This window comes from Corylus avellana, chromosome ca3 (genome assembly GCF_901000735.1).
Source record: "Corylus avellana chromosome ca3, CavTom2PMs-1.0".
Lineage (NCBI taxonomy): Eukaryota > Viridiplantae > Streptophyta > Magnoliopsida > Fagales > Betulaceae > Corylus > Corylus avellana.
Window position 1 is genome coordinate 299487 of NC_081543.1, and position 17249 is coordinate 316735.

At 38.9% G+C, this 17249-nt stretch overlaps 2 protein-coding genes across 3 annotated transcripts; one reads left to right on the plus strand and one right to left on the minus strand.

Moving 5' to 3' along the window:
• The first annotated feature begins 912 nt into the window (after positions 1-912).
• LOC132174702 (auxin response factor 2A) lies at positions 913-6376 on the plus strand. 2 transcript variants are annotated; one of them, XM_059586346.1, is made up of 15 exons: positions 913-1503; positions 1603-1715; positions 2025-2120; positions 2243-2299; positions 2400-2555; positions 2638-2722; positions 3008-3098; positions 3184-3348; positions 3575-3694; positions 3784-3859; positions 3936-4107; positions 4218-5164; positions 5250-5440; positions 5547-5744; positions 6008-6376. In XM_059586346.1, exons 1-14 carry the CDS (start codon positions 1389-1391, stop codon positions 5695-5697), a joined length of 2535 nt encoding a protein of 844 aa, XP_059442329.1. In that variant the 5' UTR covers positions 913-1388; the 3' UTR covers positions 5698-5744; positions 6008-6376. The 2 variants fall into 2 exon arrangements, with proteins under 2 accessions (XP_059442329.1, XP_059442328.1); XM_059586345.1 differs by having other exon boundaries at positions 5547-5729.
• Positions 6377-8154: 1778 nt separating this feature from the next.
• Positions 8155-12170, minus strand: LOC132174704 (transcription factor ICE1-like). The gene is made up of 4 exons (XM_059586347.1): positions 10830-12170; positions 9470-9694; positions 9099-9269; positions 8155-8569 (listed from the first exon to the last, which is right to left on the minus strand). Exons 1-4 carry the CDS (start codon positions 11973-11975, stop codon positions 8486-8488), a joined length of 1626 nt encoding a protein of 541 aa, XP_059442330.1. The 5' UTR covers positions 11976-12170; the 3' UTR covers positions 8155-8485.
• Positions 12171-17249: the final 5079 nt, after the last annotated feature.

A 17249-nucleotide genomic window follows, 5' to 3' on the forward strand; every position in this document is an offset into this window, starting at 1 on the left:
ATTAAAAGAATTTTTTATGACCCGATCTATAAAACTAACATATGTGATTAGCATATGAAATATACATTACATAACATTTTCAACAGAACTTTTAAAATAGAATGTGTTTATCACATGTTGAAACGATACAATACTAATTTATTAGACATTTTTTTTTATAAAACCAAATTTAGAGAAAACTGATAAGTGTATTATTTTTATTGAAATTATTTTTCTTCTAGAAAAACCCATAATCCAATGGTCAAACACAGCTGGTTGGTAAAAAGGATTTAAAGAAAATATTTTTAGAATCTATTATATCGCTATCATGACCCGAAGTCCAATCAAAGACTAATTCAATATTACGTATAAAAAAAGAAAAAATAAAAAAAGAAAAAGGAAAAAAACGAATTCCCATGTATTTATCACCAGGAGAAATACCCCAAGCGATAAGAGAGAGAGAAAAAAAAAAAAAAAAAAACACGTTAATGGGAGACCAACACTGTTCCACAGAAAACACAGCAAAGCAAGTAAGGAAACAAAGTTACGGAAATAACCATGGTTAACGTGCGCCATCTCTGAAAAGTTGTTGGGGATTGAGGAAGGGTGTTAACTACGCACACCCCTCCCACTACGGCCCTACGCCCTCACATGCATCCAACCCTGCCCGTTCATAGCACGACAAAGCCATTTCCCCATAAAAACAGAACAAACTTGGTTCCCACTAACGCCTGGGACAGACGCCGTTACCTGCCACAACCAACCACTATCCGACACGTCATAACGTCGTTTCCACTGTCCGAGCCGCCTTTATTCATTAGCCCCATTTCGCGGGTCGCTTTTTTCCACCGGCTGTACCGGTTGTTCCACCGGTGAATGCCAGTCGTGGAGACTGGTTAGAAATTGACCGCGGGTTGAAATCAGTTTTGACCACTCTGGTTAAGTCCCTCTGGCTCAGACAAGGAGAGAAACACAGACACAGAGAGAGAGAGAGAGAGAGAGAGAGGGTGGATGTGGTGCATGCAAGCGATTCGTAGCTGAAGAGAGTGTTGGCTGAGGAGAGAGGAAGAAAGTTGAGAAAGAGAGGGAGAGACTGACGGTTGAATCGGAGGAATTGGTTGTGAATTGAGAGAACTTGGCTTTGAGGTTTGAAGCTAGGTTTTTGATTGAGCTGAAAGAGATAGGAAGCTTAAAGAGATTGATGTGATCGAAAGAACTTGTGGTGTTTGGTGTAGAAAAGCGTTGGTTTGGGGTTGTTTATGTGGAGAGAGTAGAAAGCAGAGAGATAAGGTGGAGCCGAAGAATCTGTGTGTTGATTGAGGAATTGGGGTTGTAACGATTGGGTTTTCGATTCTGCGAGAGCTGAGAATTCTTCAGATGAGAGATCTGTGCTGAGGGAGCACAGGGAAATGGCGTCTTCGGAGGTATCGGTGAAAGGAAATTCAGGTCATAGCGACCACAGCGATGTTAGAAACAGCACGGAAGGGAAAAAAGGTCATTCCACATTTTCCGGTACCAGCAAAGGTAAAATTCCGGCGAAGAAGTTTGAGATTTCGGCCTAACCAGTAATGATCTGGTTATGATTTCTCAGACTTTGCTTTTGGTGTGTTTGTGTTTTTGTAGATGCGGAGACCGCGCTTTACAAGGAGCTCTGGCATGCTTGTGCGGGTCCTCTGGTAACCGTACCTCGTGAAAACGAGCGCGTCTTCTATTTTCCTCAGGGCCATATCGAGCAGGTTAGTTTCGAGCGCTGAGCTCTTTTTTTAGGGATAGTCGAATTAATTCGTAGTAACAGTAATTATTTGTTAAATTATGTTCATTTTCCTGTTTAGAACATTTCCCTTTGGGTTTTTTCATAATTTTATTTATTTAATTATCTATTCATACGAAGGGTCTGCTGTATTTCGGTTGAGACAGTTGTGAATTGTGTACCCTCTGAAAATGGGTGTGATTTGAAGCGGTTTTGATGGTTTTTCAGTGTTTCCGTTAATTGGTTTTGTTCAAAGGTGGTAATAATCGATGGCTTTTTGCGTGTCCTGAATTAGGTGGAGGCGTCTACTAATCAAGTGGCGGAACAGCAGATGCCTATGTATGAACTTCCCTCTAAGATCCTGTGCCGGGTCATTAATGTGCAACTGAAGGTAGCAATTGTCTCATTAGGGTTTTAAGTTTGATTTGCTTTTGCACTTTAATGGACCTGCCATTGAAGGTTTTTCTTTGCTAACTGTTTTCGTCTCCTTTTATTTTTGGTAACAAATTGTAGGCTGAAGCAGACACTGATGAGGTCTTTGCACAAGTAACTTTGATTCCGGAGGCAAATGTAAGTTTGTTGGTGTGGGTTCAACTTTAAATTGATTTGGGAGTAAGTCAAATGGGCTTGACATTCTATAACGTGTGTTTTTTTTTTTTGCTGATGCCAGCAAGATGAGAATGCAGTGGAGAAGGAACCTCCTCCACCTCCACCGCCACGATTTCATGTGCACTCGTTTTGTAAGACACTGACGGCCTCTGATACGAGCACTCATGGTGGATTTTCGGTGTTGAGACGGCATGCAGACGAATGTCTCCCGCCACTGGTTGGGCTTTATTATCTGTTAATAGTTCTTAATATGTTATTAGGTTATATGCTGAAACTATACCATCCTTTTTTCTGGACAGGACATGTCAAGGCAGCCCCCAACCCAGGAGTTGGCTGCCAAGGACTTGCATGGAAGTGAGTGGCGGTTCCGCCATATCTTCCGTGGTAAGAATTATATTTTTAGCTTCATATGATGTAGTGTCATCTGCCACATTCATAAAATATTTGTTGACTCCACCTTGCCTAGGGGACCCATTGCCATTACCACTGTTACTTGCGGGGAGGGGGGGCTTGGAAGGTTTTGGATTTGGTGTTTGAACTTTGAACATATTTCACTCCATACTTGAAAGTTATTGTAATTTAGTTTGTTTTCGGTTGATATGTAATGAGTCCTTAACTGTGTACTCTGGCTCTTTCTTGATTGATTTACGTGAGAATTTGGACTGGCAGGTCAACCGCGAAGGCACTTACTTCAAAGTGGTTGGAGTGTGTTTGTTAGCTCCAAAAGGCTTGTTGCCGGGGATGCATTTATTTTTCTGAGGTTTGTTGTTTCTTCTTACAAATGAGATTCCTGTTTTTCAGATGTTTTGCTTGTGTCTAACAATGGACTAATATTTTACCTCTAGGGGTGAGAATGGGGAACTTCGTGTTGGTGTTAGACGTGCTATGAGACAGCAGAGTAATGTTCCATCGTCAGTCATATCCAGTCACAGCATGCATCTTGGTGTCCTTGCCACAGCGTGGCATGCCATCTTGACCAAAACCATGTTCACTGTTTACTACAAGCCCAGGTGTGGTTTATGTTATGTCCACTTTACCATGAAAGTTAGTTACCTATTCTAATGTTGAACAACATATTATTTGATTTCAGAATTGGTGCAATGAATGAATTTTACTGCTGTAGTTAATTATGCATCAAATTGGGAATGATTTTAAATTTGACCCTACTTGCTTGTGCTCTAACTTTCTAATTCTGGATATCTTTTATTGAAGTGCTTTTATTAATGTTTCTGACAGGACAAGCCCTGCTGAGTTTATTGTTCCCTACGACCAGTATATGGAGTCTATGAAGAATAACCACTCCATAGGAATGAGGTTTAAAATGAAATTTGAAGGTGAAGAAGCTCCTGAACAAAGGTATGGCTGGTCCTTGTTTTTTCACTGTTTCTACTTTGTATTGGGACTGAATGGAGCTTTTTCTCACCCATGTAATTTTCATTTTACAGGTTTACTGGTACCATAGTTGGAGTTGAAGATGCTGACCCCAACAGATGGAAAACTTCCAAATGGAGATGCCTCAAGGTAGTATTTAAGTCTTTAATGGAAGTGTTTATTACTGCCATTTAGTGAGGTAATGAACTTTTCCATGTTCTTCTAGGTGAGATGGGATGAAACAAGTACTGTACCTCGTCCAGAAAGAGTGTCGCCTTGGAAAATAGAGCCTGCTCTTGCTCCTCCTGCACTAAATCCCCTTCCAATGTCCAGGCCAAAGAGGCCCCGATCAAACATGGTGCCCTCATCTCCCGACTCCTCTGTTCTTACCAGGGAAGGTACAATCTAATCTGCAATGCAAAACGAATAGTTGCTTTTCATTTGCAGTTTTGTGGAGGTTATATGAGATTTATATATATATATATTCTAACTCTTGCATTATGATTAGGTTCATCGAGAGTGACTCTAGACCCTTCACCAGCAACTGGGTTTTCAAGGGTCTTGCAAGGTCAAGAATTCTCGACCTTGAGAGGCAATTTTGCAGAGAGCAACGAGTGTGACACTGCTGAAAAGTCTGTTGCATGGCCACCATCACTAGATGATGAAAAGATTGATGTGGTGTCTGCTTCAAGACAATATGGGTCTGAGAACTGGATGTCCTCAGGGAGGCATGAAGCAATTTACACGGATTTGCTGTCAGGCTTCGGGGTTAATGCTGATGCCTCGCATGGTAACCGTGCATCATTTGATCAAGCTGCAGCAGCTGTTAATGTTACAAGAAAACAATCACTTGATCAGGAAGGCAAGTTTAACTTGCTTTCTAACCCATGGTCCTTAATGCCCTCTGGTCTCTCACTTAACTTGTCAGCCTCTAATCTGAAGGGACCTGTGCAAGGTAGTGATGTAGCTTATCAAGCGCAAGGCAATGCTAGATATGGTAGCATTACAGAGTATCCTGTGCTTCATAGTCAAAGAGTGGAGCACCCACAAGGAAACTGGTTGATGCCTCCTCCTGCCCCATGTCATTTTGAGAATCCTGCTCATTCAAGAGAGCTAATGCCAAAACCCATGTTGGTACAACAATATGAATCTGTGAAACCCAAAGATGGGAACTACAAGCTCTTTGGCATACCCCTCATCAGTAATCCTGTTACACCAGAACCAGTAGCACCACGTAGGAGTATGATGAATGAGCCAGCAGGTCAATTACTTAATAATACACAGCAGGTGCATACTAATGACTCTGAGCAAAAGTCAGAACAGTCACGGGGCTCAAAATCAGCAGATAATCCACTTCCTCTTAATGAGAAGCAGAAGTCGGTACAAATGTGTGAGCAGCATTCAAGAGAGGTGCAAGGCAAAGCACTAGGCGGTTCAACTAGGAGTTGTACTAAGGTAACCCAAACTGTAACTATAACTATCAGTTCGGCTATTTGAAGTTTGAATTGAACTTGCTCAACCAAATCCTGTTGGATTTCAGGTTCACAAGCAGGGAATTGCACTTGGTCGGTCGGTGGACCTAACTAAATTTAACAATTATGAAGAACTGATTGCTGAATTAGACCAGTTGTTTGAATTTGGTGGTGAATTGATGGCTCCCCAAAAGAATTGGCTGATTGTATATACGGATGACGAGGGTGATATGATGCTCGTTGGGGATGATCCCTGGCAGTAAGGACTTCTCTTCATAGTTCTAAATATGAATTCCTGAATGTTATCAAAGTCATTCTTCTTTACTAAGGTCTTAAATTATAGTGGCTTCTTATGTCTATATCAGGGAATTTTGTGGCATGGTTCGCAAGATTTTCATCTACACCAAAGAGGAGGTCCAGAAGATGAACCCAAGCACCTTAAATTCAAAGGGTGGGGAGAATCAATTGGTTGCTGAAGGTGGGGATGCAAAAGAAGTGAAATCTCAGCCGCTTTGAAAAATGATATGGCTGGCTCTCAGAGGTTATAGGTAATAATGTTCCTGGTGCGTGCTCAAGTTGCTAATATATCTTTGGTAATAAATAAATGTGCTCAAGGCGATCTTTGTCCCAAAATGAAATATCTTTGTGTCACAGGAAAAAAAAGAGATTTAATGACCTTGGACACGCCTCTTGCCTCACTTTTCTGTCCAATTAGATTTTATTGTCTTTGCTTCTGTCACTTCAAAGCTTCTGATTATTCTGCAGATTTGTGGTGGTAGATAAATAATATGTTCTTTGTTCTTCCATTGTCAATTTTATGGTGCAGGCTTTGGAGGAGAATGCTGTACAGCCATTCCAGTTGGGAAATATGAACTAATTGAGATGGATGTGTGTCTCACCCACTTTTTAGATAGCTCGCTCGTTATGTCTCAGAAATCAGATGTAGTAGAAGGCACATATGATATGATATATATCCAATTTTGAACATGTTGCGGGGTTAGTATTTTATGGTGTCCAGTTATATATACATAAATATGTATACCTTGCAATTTCAGACCATCCCCCACCTTGTATATATAGTTGTATTACTCCTGCCTCCCAGCTTTTACTGTAAGTAGTAGTAGTAAGAACATACAGCGCCGGATGTATTTTGGGTAAAAATTTATCTAATGCTTTCATTCTGTTGCTTTCTAAAGTTTTTGATCTTCAATTGGAATCATGAGTGTGCAGTATGTATTTGCTGTTGTACAAATTATAATTGAGTGCATAGATGGGGTTATGTATGATGGTGATGGGAAGAGTCGCCCCACTTCTGCTACTTTGGGAAGCACCTCTAGATAGGTGCCTGTGTCTTTTGCATGTGGATTGCAGGGACACAGTTCGTGGGAGTCACATTCTCCAGGGAATCTGTGCCCACTTACAAAGGTTAGGTACACATCCACCGCCTCATTTGGCTTAATAACACAACCCAGTGTTTAATTAGAATGTGGGTCGTGGTTATTTAAAATCTGGGCCACACATTTCCCACTCCTCCATCCATTTTATTATTATATTATCATAACAATGACTTATTATTATTGTCTTATCAAAAAGTAGAGGGAAGCCACGTGAATGGGAAACCCCCCAACCTTTCATCAGTCTCTTCTACTTGGTAAATGGGAGGTTCACTATGTCTATGATTATGAAATAATTTTTTAGATAAAAAACTACACTTTACGTCTTTACCTTCCTCAAATTTACACCAAAGTTGCATTGTCTCCACCAAACCTTAAAAGGTTGTAATCACTCCCCAAAATATTAGCTCCATCCAAACGAAAAATGAATAATATTCGTGCGCTCGGTTCGATTTAAAATAAAAATCCAACTGTCGTCGTCCACACCAACTGTGGGTCTCTTTGGAAGCTGTGGGTCACGACCAGGGACATGGATTTTTTCTTTTTTTTTTTTTTTTTTAAAAAAAACAAGTAATAAGAGTGTATTGGCATTTCACACATGTTGTTGGGTCTATAATAAACATTTTACATCACATCACGTGTGCCAAGTATTTGTTGTCCAAGTTAACAAAAAGATATCCTAATGGTGAGGGCTAATAGTTTAAAGCTCAATTATTACAACTTAACTTTTTAAAGTTTAAACGATGAATAAGCGTAAGCAAAAGATCTTAATGTTGATGCGGATGTGAATGCTCTTAAACAATGGTCATGGTTCTCTCTCAGCATTGATGCCAAGTTTTTGTATGTGAGCCTTTCTTTTTTCGTTTTGGGTTGGGTAAGTGGGTAAACGTCAAGAACTCATCTCATAACCTATATTATAAGCTATATGGGAGCTAGGCTTAGGATTCTCTGATATTGGGCAAACAAGGTGGTGGCCCGGTTCATTCTTAGCAAGGGTGGGTTCATGCTCCTCAAACCCATCTAGGTTACTGTTGCAATCCAGTTTTACATTGAATGAGTCCTCTTCAGGCCCAAAACAAACAAGGAAGAAGACCTACTGCCGTAACACGCGTGTAAACTCCAAGCACTTGAGTTGTTCCACGCCCACCATCCAATATCCACTTGCTCCTCCAGACAACCAACCTCGGAAGACAATGGACTTAGGAAAATGAGTTGGAAGGCTGAAGGCTCTTCAAGTACACAGAGAGAGAGAGAGAGAGAGAGAAAATGAAAGAGCTTTTCAAAATAGCTGAGATTGTAAGAGAGACGATCCAATCCAATCCAGAGAATCATAGCCGTACAGAGATGGGTAGCTAGCTTGTGGGTGGGGCAGGATCGGATGGGATGGATATTTAACTAACTTTTTTTAAAAAAATTTATTAATAAGGGAGTAAGTGGATATTTAACTAACTTTTTTCTTTCTCCTTCAATGAAATCTCTCTCTCTCTCTGTGTCTCTCTCTCTGTGTACTGGAAGAGCTTCCCAACTCATTTTTAAGTGAGACATTCGATATATCAACTCAACTCATTTTACGATGAAATGAAACAAAACAGTTGCTTGCACTGTCATTGTTCTTGAGCCCATTAACATGGCATATGAGCCGATTCCCAAATGTCACCTGGTGTTTTAAGTAAACAAGGGGACATTATTTCAATGATGAGAAAGGCTGCTGGCTACAGATTTTCAGTCAATGAAGGTGCCAGCGATTGAGGGCTAATTTCCTGCTGAAATGCTGATACAGGCTAATCTCCTAGTTAGCCCTCAGGTAGGAGTTAATTAAACTAATGGGAAATGAAATTCAAAATTACATTTGCTGGGGGATTCGCTTTCTTAGAAAAACAACTTCATTTTGTAATTTGCCACCTACATTATTACATCACCCCATGGAGGCCAGCTGAGTCCAAAAGTACTGCTCTGATTTGCTCCGGATGGACGTCCTGCCCTTCCTTGCATTGCTGAAAATAAAGTAGACATGTCCATTATCATCTCATTCTTACTAAGAATGGTCACCCCTAGCATTTTTCTTAAGGTACTACAATACTTGAAACGGAGAACATATATTTCACAGTCAAACGGATTTAATGTTGTTGCATCTAACGGTATAAATGATGTCACGTCATTAAATTTTTTGAATGGTGTGCCAACATATTTATTACGTTACATCATTTATACAGTTGATACAACAATATTAAATCCTAATCTTGAAATGGGTCTTATGAAAGGATCCTATTCCAGCCATAATTCTAAATTACTAGCATGTTCTGGAGAAGCTAAAAAGTATACCAGCATCTCACCTTGTGCACATTTAATCAAGGTGGGCCTTACTAAGGATCCAGTTGGATGAAGGGTATTGAATTCAATTTATTTGGATGAATATGACTAATCTAGAACGGGACCAGGAAGTGGGGCTGCTTTTTAACATTTTATGAATCTTGATTTTAAATGCTAGCTAAAGAATTTATGACAGAAAGAAAGGGGTTCTACCTCAGCTCGAAATATATCCATAGCAAAACCATTGAAACAGCTTATCACAGCTTGTTGGATGTCTAACCCAAGATTATCCAGAGCCCTCATGGTGGACAGCAAGAGACCAGGTCTGCGGCCACAAAACATGTGGATGTTTACAGCTCTTCCCTCTCGGACCCTAACTTCCACCTGTGTATACAGAAGAACTAGAACTGTATCACTGAAACTTCTTATATGAGCCATAATAGATAAAGATGTCAATGAACTCATCCCATCTGCATTACTACCAAAAAGTGAAATCCATAAAGCAGAAGAAAAGAATGTGCCAACCATATATTCCCCATTAGGAAGAAAGTAATAAATTTTCCATCACAAAGAGAGGCTTTTACCCTTGCAGCTTGGCCATTTGGGCTGGGCAATGAGCTCGGGCAAAGCTCATCCTTGATACGGCTGGGTAGTGTAGGTGGAGTGGGTGTCAAAGGGTGGAAGCTTGTGGTAGGCGTCAATGAAGAGCCAGGAGGGGTTGACTCCAATTCATTATGGAGGTCATTGATCCTCTGCAGAAGTTCCTTCAAGTACTCAATGGCATCCCCAAGGATTGAAGCCCTATCCATCTGCCAACACAAGTACAACATACATCAAATCATATTATCTTCATGAAGCACGACAAATAATAAAAAGCTCAAAAAACATCTGTTATGTAGCTCTTATGAACAGCGGCATAGTCCATATGAATCTTAAGGAAGTCCACTTAGCTTATTAACCTAAGACAAGTGTTATCTTTATCCTAACTGCAAGATTTCAATGATTGCAACCTTAACAATACTGGAAGCTAGGTTCATTCCAATAGTCCACTTGAAAAGGTATGGGACATTTTAAATATTCATTCAAGTCTATCATTTATTTTCTTTTAACAAACAATTGCTAACTATTCCCGAAACCAACCAGTATAATTGACCAAAAGATTTGAGTTTGCCATTATGCTCTATCAAATTTATTGAATGGGTGACTCCATTGTGATTTAATGGCAACTATTCAAATTCAAACGCTTTAGGTTCATTTTTCATTATTTATTTTCTAAGACTGGGTGTACTCTATTTTCATCTGGTTCAGAGTTCATCTCTCTCTCCCATCAGATTCATTTTCAAAAAGGCATCCTAAAAGAAACCCATGAATGGTCAGAATCTGGGATATCAAGAACCTCAGTATATATTTCCATGACAATATTTAGATCCGAGAACATAATTTGAACAGATTGGAGGGAGTACAAACAAGAGGGAAGATAAGAGTAAATGGACCTCATAAGGGCATAATAAACAGGAAATGATCACCCAAGGAGAGACAGGAGAGCTCTATTTCTCTTCATCAAATGAATAAAATTTTGTTGAATAACAAAAAAGATTTTCATTATTCTCTCTATCACTTTCAACAGACGCGTTACATGACAGAATAATTTATTTCAAGGCAGTGGTCCAACAAATTACTGTGAAAGAAATATAAAAGAACGCAAAGCGCTACCAGAGTCCATGTGAGACAAATTAATGCCAACTTTATATTCAAATTCTATGAACCTTGTAAAAGATGCTTCTTACTCAAACACTCAAAAAGAAAAAGAAGAAGAAGAAGCTAACTTTACATTCAAACAAAGAGAAACTGATGGATGAATCTGCGCACCTAAAGCATAAACAAATTAATTTATTATACCAGAATTCACGAGAAGACACTTCAAAAAAAAAAAAAAATTCTTACTTTGCTAATCTTCGGAACCACGGACCTCAGCATGTAGAGCCTATCATTGAGCTTCTTCCGGCGGCGCCTCTCAGCCATCAAATTTTTAGCAGGCAGCCCCTTCTTCTTCCCCTTCTGCTCTCCTCCACCACCGGTAACATTACTAATCGCATTGGAGCTATTTCCACCATTGTTCTTGGCACTCGCTTCCGCCTTATCGTTCTCGGTGAAATCATCCGAATCGTAATTCAAACCCGACCCATCAAAGCTTAAATCTTCCACATCATCCACACTGCACAATTTCCTCTTCCTCTCATTCTCTTCCCCCATTTCCCTCTTCCCCTTGTCCCCTTCAACGCCATTCGTAATCGCCAAATTGCCCCCACTATCGGCTAAATTTTTCCTCAGAGCCGCTCTCTTTTGAAAAAGAGTGGGCTGCGCGCCAATTGAAGGGAAAGAGTCGAGGGGTCTCAGAAGCTTAGACCTGTTCATGAACAGAGCATTCCCAGAACCCTCATCGAAACCCTTAAACCCAACAAACCCGGGACCCGTTTCGGGCATATTGAGCAGGCGGGTGGTCGGGAATTGGGGATCCGAACATAAATTCGGAGTGTTCATCTGAGAATTCGAGCTCAAGTCAGTGAAGTTGCTCAAAACCCCACCTCCTCTGTTCAGCAAAGAGGAAGCATTGGAAGCTTGGGCTTCAAGAAAGCCCACCTCGCACCCCAAATCGAATCCGTGCTCTAAAGGGTTGCTAGGGAGGCCGTTGATGAGCGAAGACAAGGTGGGTTTGGGAGGCAAAAAGTAGTGTACCTGAGACGGGTCCAGGTTGGCGAAAACAGTGGAAGATGGGGAACAGGAAGAGGACGAGTCCACTGGGTTCAGCAAAAGGCTTTCTGGCTGGTCAGCCAGGTTGGGAGAGAAAGTTAAGTCTCTGATATCAGTGTGGTTTTGGATGGTATTATTTGCCATACTATACCACTCGTCTTCGATTTCCAGCATGGATTTGAAGGTTGAGAGCGAACCCATCTCGTCCTTGTTGTTCTCCACCACACCACAATTGTTGTTGGTGTTCGTAATCGTATCATTGTTGGTTCTAGCCCAGGAAGGAGAGTCTTGGTCCTCTCTCTCATCCATCCACAGGATGCCGTTTGCTCTGGACAGCATCTCTGCTTAGGATTTTTTCTCGGGAGAGTGAAGGAAAATGAGGGGGTGGAATGGTGATGGGAGTTAAAGCAGAGAAATGGAAAGGGGCAGAGCCTGAATACGTTTCAAAAAGAAAAGGGGTTTGCCTTTTTGTACATATGATTTGATTTTCAGACAATGCTGTGTTTTCGCGACACGCAACCCTCGAACGTTACACTAATCACTGCTTTTCTATACTTGCTTGTATGCATATATCCTGCATATATATATATATATATATATATATACTCCTAGTATATGATGGTTAGGATAAGCATACGATGATGTTATGGCTATTACACCCCTCGTTGAATTTTAAATTGGTGCTTCTCACTCTCTATTGCCACACGTGGAACATAGAAAAACATTTTAACAAAATAAATGTTACAAGACTAATATCTCATTATTATCCTACTTTGCTTCCGTGTTATTGTCAATCTAACTATTAATTAATTAATTTTTAATAATAACTTATTTAAGAGTCATAAAACATATCACGTCAGCTCTGTAAATGCTTGTATGATATGTAGCATTATTGTTTATATATATATATATATATGCTACTTTTTTTTGTTACGGTATATATATATTTTTCTTTTATCAAAAGCTACGAGACATATCACATTAGTTTTGTAAGATATTTATGATGTCACAAAAATATTAAAATTGTTTTTATATTTTTAAAAATATTTTGTAACATGTAGTTGTAAAATCTCTTATAATTTGTTTTTAAAACACACACATTTCATATGGTTTCTCAAATACACATTTCTTAATTATGGTTCTCTTTGGCTTCGATTACAATTTACAAGGTGCATTTACATCCAAGTAACTCTCTTATAATTTGTTTGGCTCTATTTTGAACCTTTGAGGCTACATGATATTTCATTGGAGGTTGGGTACTGTTGACAAAAGGCAAAGCTTCACGTATTTGAAATAACAGACCAGAAGCATTTTATCAAACAACGTACCCAAATGGTGCCATTATCATTTTGGAATATTCATGGAGTCCAAAGAATGATAACAATGATTTTCCCTTTATTTAACACCTTGTGATGTGCCCATATCCCCAAGATATATATGACTTTAACTATTTTCTCTTATTTAGTTTTTCCTCAATCCTCCATCTCAAATTGGTAGACCGTATTACGTTCATTTTACACTTAACACGACATCTTTTAAGTGATTGACGTGAAAAGTTATGTAAAATATTTTACTACTTAATGTAAAATAAGTATGATAAACAAGTTTTTTTCTTCTTACCAGAAATGGACTTTAGATATGGATAATCCCTCACCATGATTGTGTATATATTTCAGTAAAAGCCAAATTAAATGTATTGTTGCCAGAAGAGTATTTAAGCAGTGGTCCCAAGTAGCACCACCTATCCTCTTCACAACATGATAAATCTATTTTCTGCATTTGCTCATATGAAGCAATGAACATTTTTTTGCTGGTAGAGGCCTTGTGAGTAGAACTAGAATCACATGTTAAACGAGCCAGGAAGAACAAAACGCTTAATTTCCAGCTTAATAGCTCCAACCCAAAGCTACATTCTGTAGGGCTAGGGGGGCCAGCTTATGATATTTTGGAATTTTCTCAATCTGATTATAAGTAATCCCACTCGTCTTGGTCTCGAGAACTCTTTAAGCTCGACACGTGAAATATTTAACAAAAACAAAATAAAATGCAGAACCTTTATTATGATACAATGTCAAAATATTACCACTTATTCTAAAAGCTTAAACGAATAATAAGGTTAACATTGGTGGTCTGCAGTAATTCATAAAGGTTTGGAGAGATTAGTAAGAGCGTGATCGAAGAAGCTAACAAGATTGAGACATTGTTAAATGTGAAGGGCAATTGGTGCAACTTGATATTTACAAGTCAAGACTGCATTAACAAGCACTTCTGCCAGCAGTACTGGGAATAACATTTAGAGCTGGCTTTTTAGACGGGGTCCCAAGTTTCTCGTGATGCCTTTCTCTTCACCGCACCTACCACCCAATCAAAACCTTACCCTCTATCTTTTCTTTTCTTTTCTCTGCCCTCTCCTTTTTCTGGTTGCTCAACAGTTACTTTCCATCTCCTCATACAAACTTCATAATTTTGCTAAGATTTGAATCTGTTGCTATCTACCCATTGGACCATGCTTTCAAATGAATTATAAATTCACTGATGGGTTGGAAATTTGTACCACATTTAAGTGCACTTAATGTTAACTTATAAAGAATGATCTGGGGCGAAGAGGGTGACAAAAAATCCTTAAATAAGTTGCAGTACTTGGGCTGCTTTGGAAGGGAAACTGTCTTTAATATTTCCTGTCTAGCCTCGTGAGCTTAAGGCCTACCCCACACAACACTATTACATATGTTAATTTTACAGACAGTTTGTGAAAATGACAGTTTCCTAGCTGCCTGATGAAATTGTGGTACTACTAGTTTTGTTATGATGTGATCATTAAAGCAAGTTGAATCATCTGGTTGGAATTATCGAAAAACCAAGGGCCACTATATATGAGCATGCCCTTCATCTTGTGAATATATAATGTATTTTCTGCATTGTATATAGGTTTAGGTTTGGGTTTGTTCATTGTTGTTGGGGAGCCCTTTTCCTATTGATTTTTTGTTTTCTTAGTAACCCTTTTCTCCATTTGCTCAGACAAAGTAAAGAATATATTAGGGTATATTACATAAGCTCAAATTCAATGTTGAGTATTAAATTACTAATTATCCTAAAAGCTTATACTTATAGGAAATAGTAAACTTAATTACTTAATCATTATTTTAACATTGACCTCAATGTACTGCATGTATTTGTCCTTCTTATTATTTGGACCCTTGTATTACTATTAGGTTAACTGGCCTCTATATATAGGCCATTCTTAATTATTTTCCACAACAATAAACATTTTTGAAATGATGATGATTGGAATGAATTAACATATATAGCTCTACTTTTAAAGAGAAATGACATAGGTAAGCTGCACTGAGTGATTATTATCAATTTCATCCTGAATCAAATGAACAACAAGATTGGCAATTTTCCATTTGAAGAGAGGCATTGAACTTGAACCCATCTTCCATATCCTATACATGTGGATTCGTATATACAGGAGCAGATTTGGAAAAATAGGGCCACCTTACAGATCAGAAAAAAAGTGGCATTACTTTTTGTACGCTTAAAATTTAAATTTTGTGGAAGCAGTACAATGGATTACGAAAATCCTGCCTTTGAGCTACAGCTAGCTACCCATGCCTGCCATATCAATGTCCAATATTCAGGATCGATGCACTGAATAACCTTTTTGTCACTGTTGCTGCTGCATAGAAGGAATAAAAGGGTGGCAATAATGACAGAGACAGCATTCCTTCAAGAGTTGAAATTGTTGGGATTGAGAGCTTTTTCAAGCTATTTTTAATTTGTAGCAGAGAAGAAAAGAAAAGAAAAAATCAAACAAGAAGCAACAAGCTAGAAAGAGAAGAGACAACAGAAGCTACTACGACTATAATCAACCAAGCCTGCAGAGATGATGACATGATATTTACATGGCTGTTGCATAACCAAGGCCCAAGAACCAAGTTGCGATTTTTAACTTGGGCTTGAGCATATGGGCTTTTGGCTTGTGCCATGCCATGGACATGGAGCACAAAGGGAATTTTGGTAACTTGTCCAGTAAACTGTGACATGCGTTGCTTGAATTGTTGGACTTAAACACGCGTACTTCTTTTCCTTAATTGATTCTTTAGATATATTGTCTTGGCCGTCAACAGCTTATTCGATTACTTTCTAATCACTAGTATAGACTACACGCAAGCCAATTAATCTTTCTAAATTTCATGCTATTTTTTTTCTTCTTAACTCTCACCACAGAATTCAATATATCCGCTCCTTAATCTAATAAGAATAATATTACATATTACACTCTCATTTCACTATATTAACGTGTTATCGGTCCTGAATTTGCTTTGTTCACTTGAGATGAGAAAAATATTTGTGGGCCTCTCTAGGCCTTCTTGTAGGATGATGGAAGTGGTAATGATTATCTACATATCCCTTGCTTCCCTGGTCTTAGCCCACCAAATTTTGACCCATGCTCAGGCCCAGTACATCTATGAATCAATATCTTTCTGATTGTATAATTGAGGTCAGTGGGGGAAACAAAAATCTTAGAAAAGAATGGAAGGAATAGAAATGAGAGAAAATAAGGTGGTGAAGGTGACAACTAGACCAAATTCAAGGTTGCCGACCCAATTCTGGCTGATATTTTTATTTGTTAGCGCACACATTGTCATCATTGATTTTTGACAGAATTGAGAGGCCCTACAAACTCCAAATCTACAAGGTTCTCTTTCTTAATTGGTGGATTTCTTCCGTTATTTCGGATACCATTAACTCTATCTCCGCATCTTTCTTTTGGGAAGTTAGGAAAGTCACTAGAACTGCAAACTTTTGCGCTCATTATGCGACACGTTGGGCCGCGGCCAAAAAATTTTTTGGCTGCGTTCCCTGTCACTATGACCCTCTAGACTTTTAATTGCTTTCCTAGTTTGTAGTTTGTTGCTTTCTTATGTACTTACCCCAAAAAAAAAAAAAAAAAGAGTAGCCTGTTTTTTTCTTCTTCTTCCCAAATAAGCTCAATGTTTATAAAGGTGATGTGCTAATGTTTTTTGTTTTCGATTTTTTTTGTTTTAAAAAGGGTGTTTTTAATTATGAAATTCATTTTAATTTGTGTCTTTTGTTTCTGTCCTGAAAAAAATACATTATCAAACAAGTTGTCAGCATTTTCTTTTTCTTTTTCTTTTTCCCCTAAATAAACACAAAAAAATAAAAATAAAAAAATCCAGAAACGGGTCTCGTATACGGCTGTGCTAAAGAGACGTGTACTCTATATTTTCCAATGCACCAACCGCTATTTCTAACTCCATGCATTATTACTACATGGCCCCAAATAAAAGCGTGCATGGTGATTATAAGGGCAACATAGTCACCAACAAAAAAATATCTAGGGACACGATGCCGACCCAAACCAGCCTTGACTTACAGATGAGGCTTGTGGGTTTCGCTACAGGAATCACTTCAAAACTCGGAGATTAAGATTTGACCGTGTAGGAGTATTGGGATCCAACGCCTCGGATGCATCCGTGATATAGTTTAGGTGAAACGTCGTGAGATTAGTACTGTCACCAAGATTATTCGGTAAGAGACGGTGCATGGATACTGATGGACCGTCGTTGATAAAAAGAGCTCTGACGA

What these genes read in the sequence shown, in the direction of transcription:
- LOC132174702 (XM_059586346.1), top strand. Translation starts at nt 1,389, where the DNA reads ATGGCGTCTTCGGAGGTATCGGTGAAAGGAAATTCAGGTCATAGCGAC. An exon ending in ATTTTCCGGTACCAGCAAAG is followed by an intron (nt 1,504 to 1,602) that starts GTAAAATTCCGG and finishes GTGTTTTTGTAG; the next exon opens with ATGCGGAGACCGCGCTTTAC. An exon ending in ACTGTTTACTACAAGCCCAG is followed by an intron (nt 3,349 to 3,574) that starts GTGTGGTTTATG and finishes TGTTTCTGACAG; the next exon opens with GACAAGCCCTGCTGAGTTTA.
- LOC132174704 (XM_059586347.1), bottom strand. Translation starts at nt 11,975, where the DNA reads ATGCTGTCCAGAGCAAACGGCATCCTGTGGATGGATGAGAGAGAGGAC. An exon ending in CAAATGGCCAAGCTGCAAGG is followed by an intron (nt 9,270 to 9,469) that starts GTAAAAGCCTCT and finishes CTGTATACACAG; the next exon opens with GTGGAAGTTAGGGTCCGAGA. An exon ending in TGGATATATTTCGAGCTGAG is followed by an intron (nt 8,570 to 9,098) that starts GTAGAACCCCTT and finishes CTTTATTTTCAG; the next exon opens with CAATGCAAGGAAGGGCAGGA.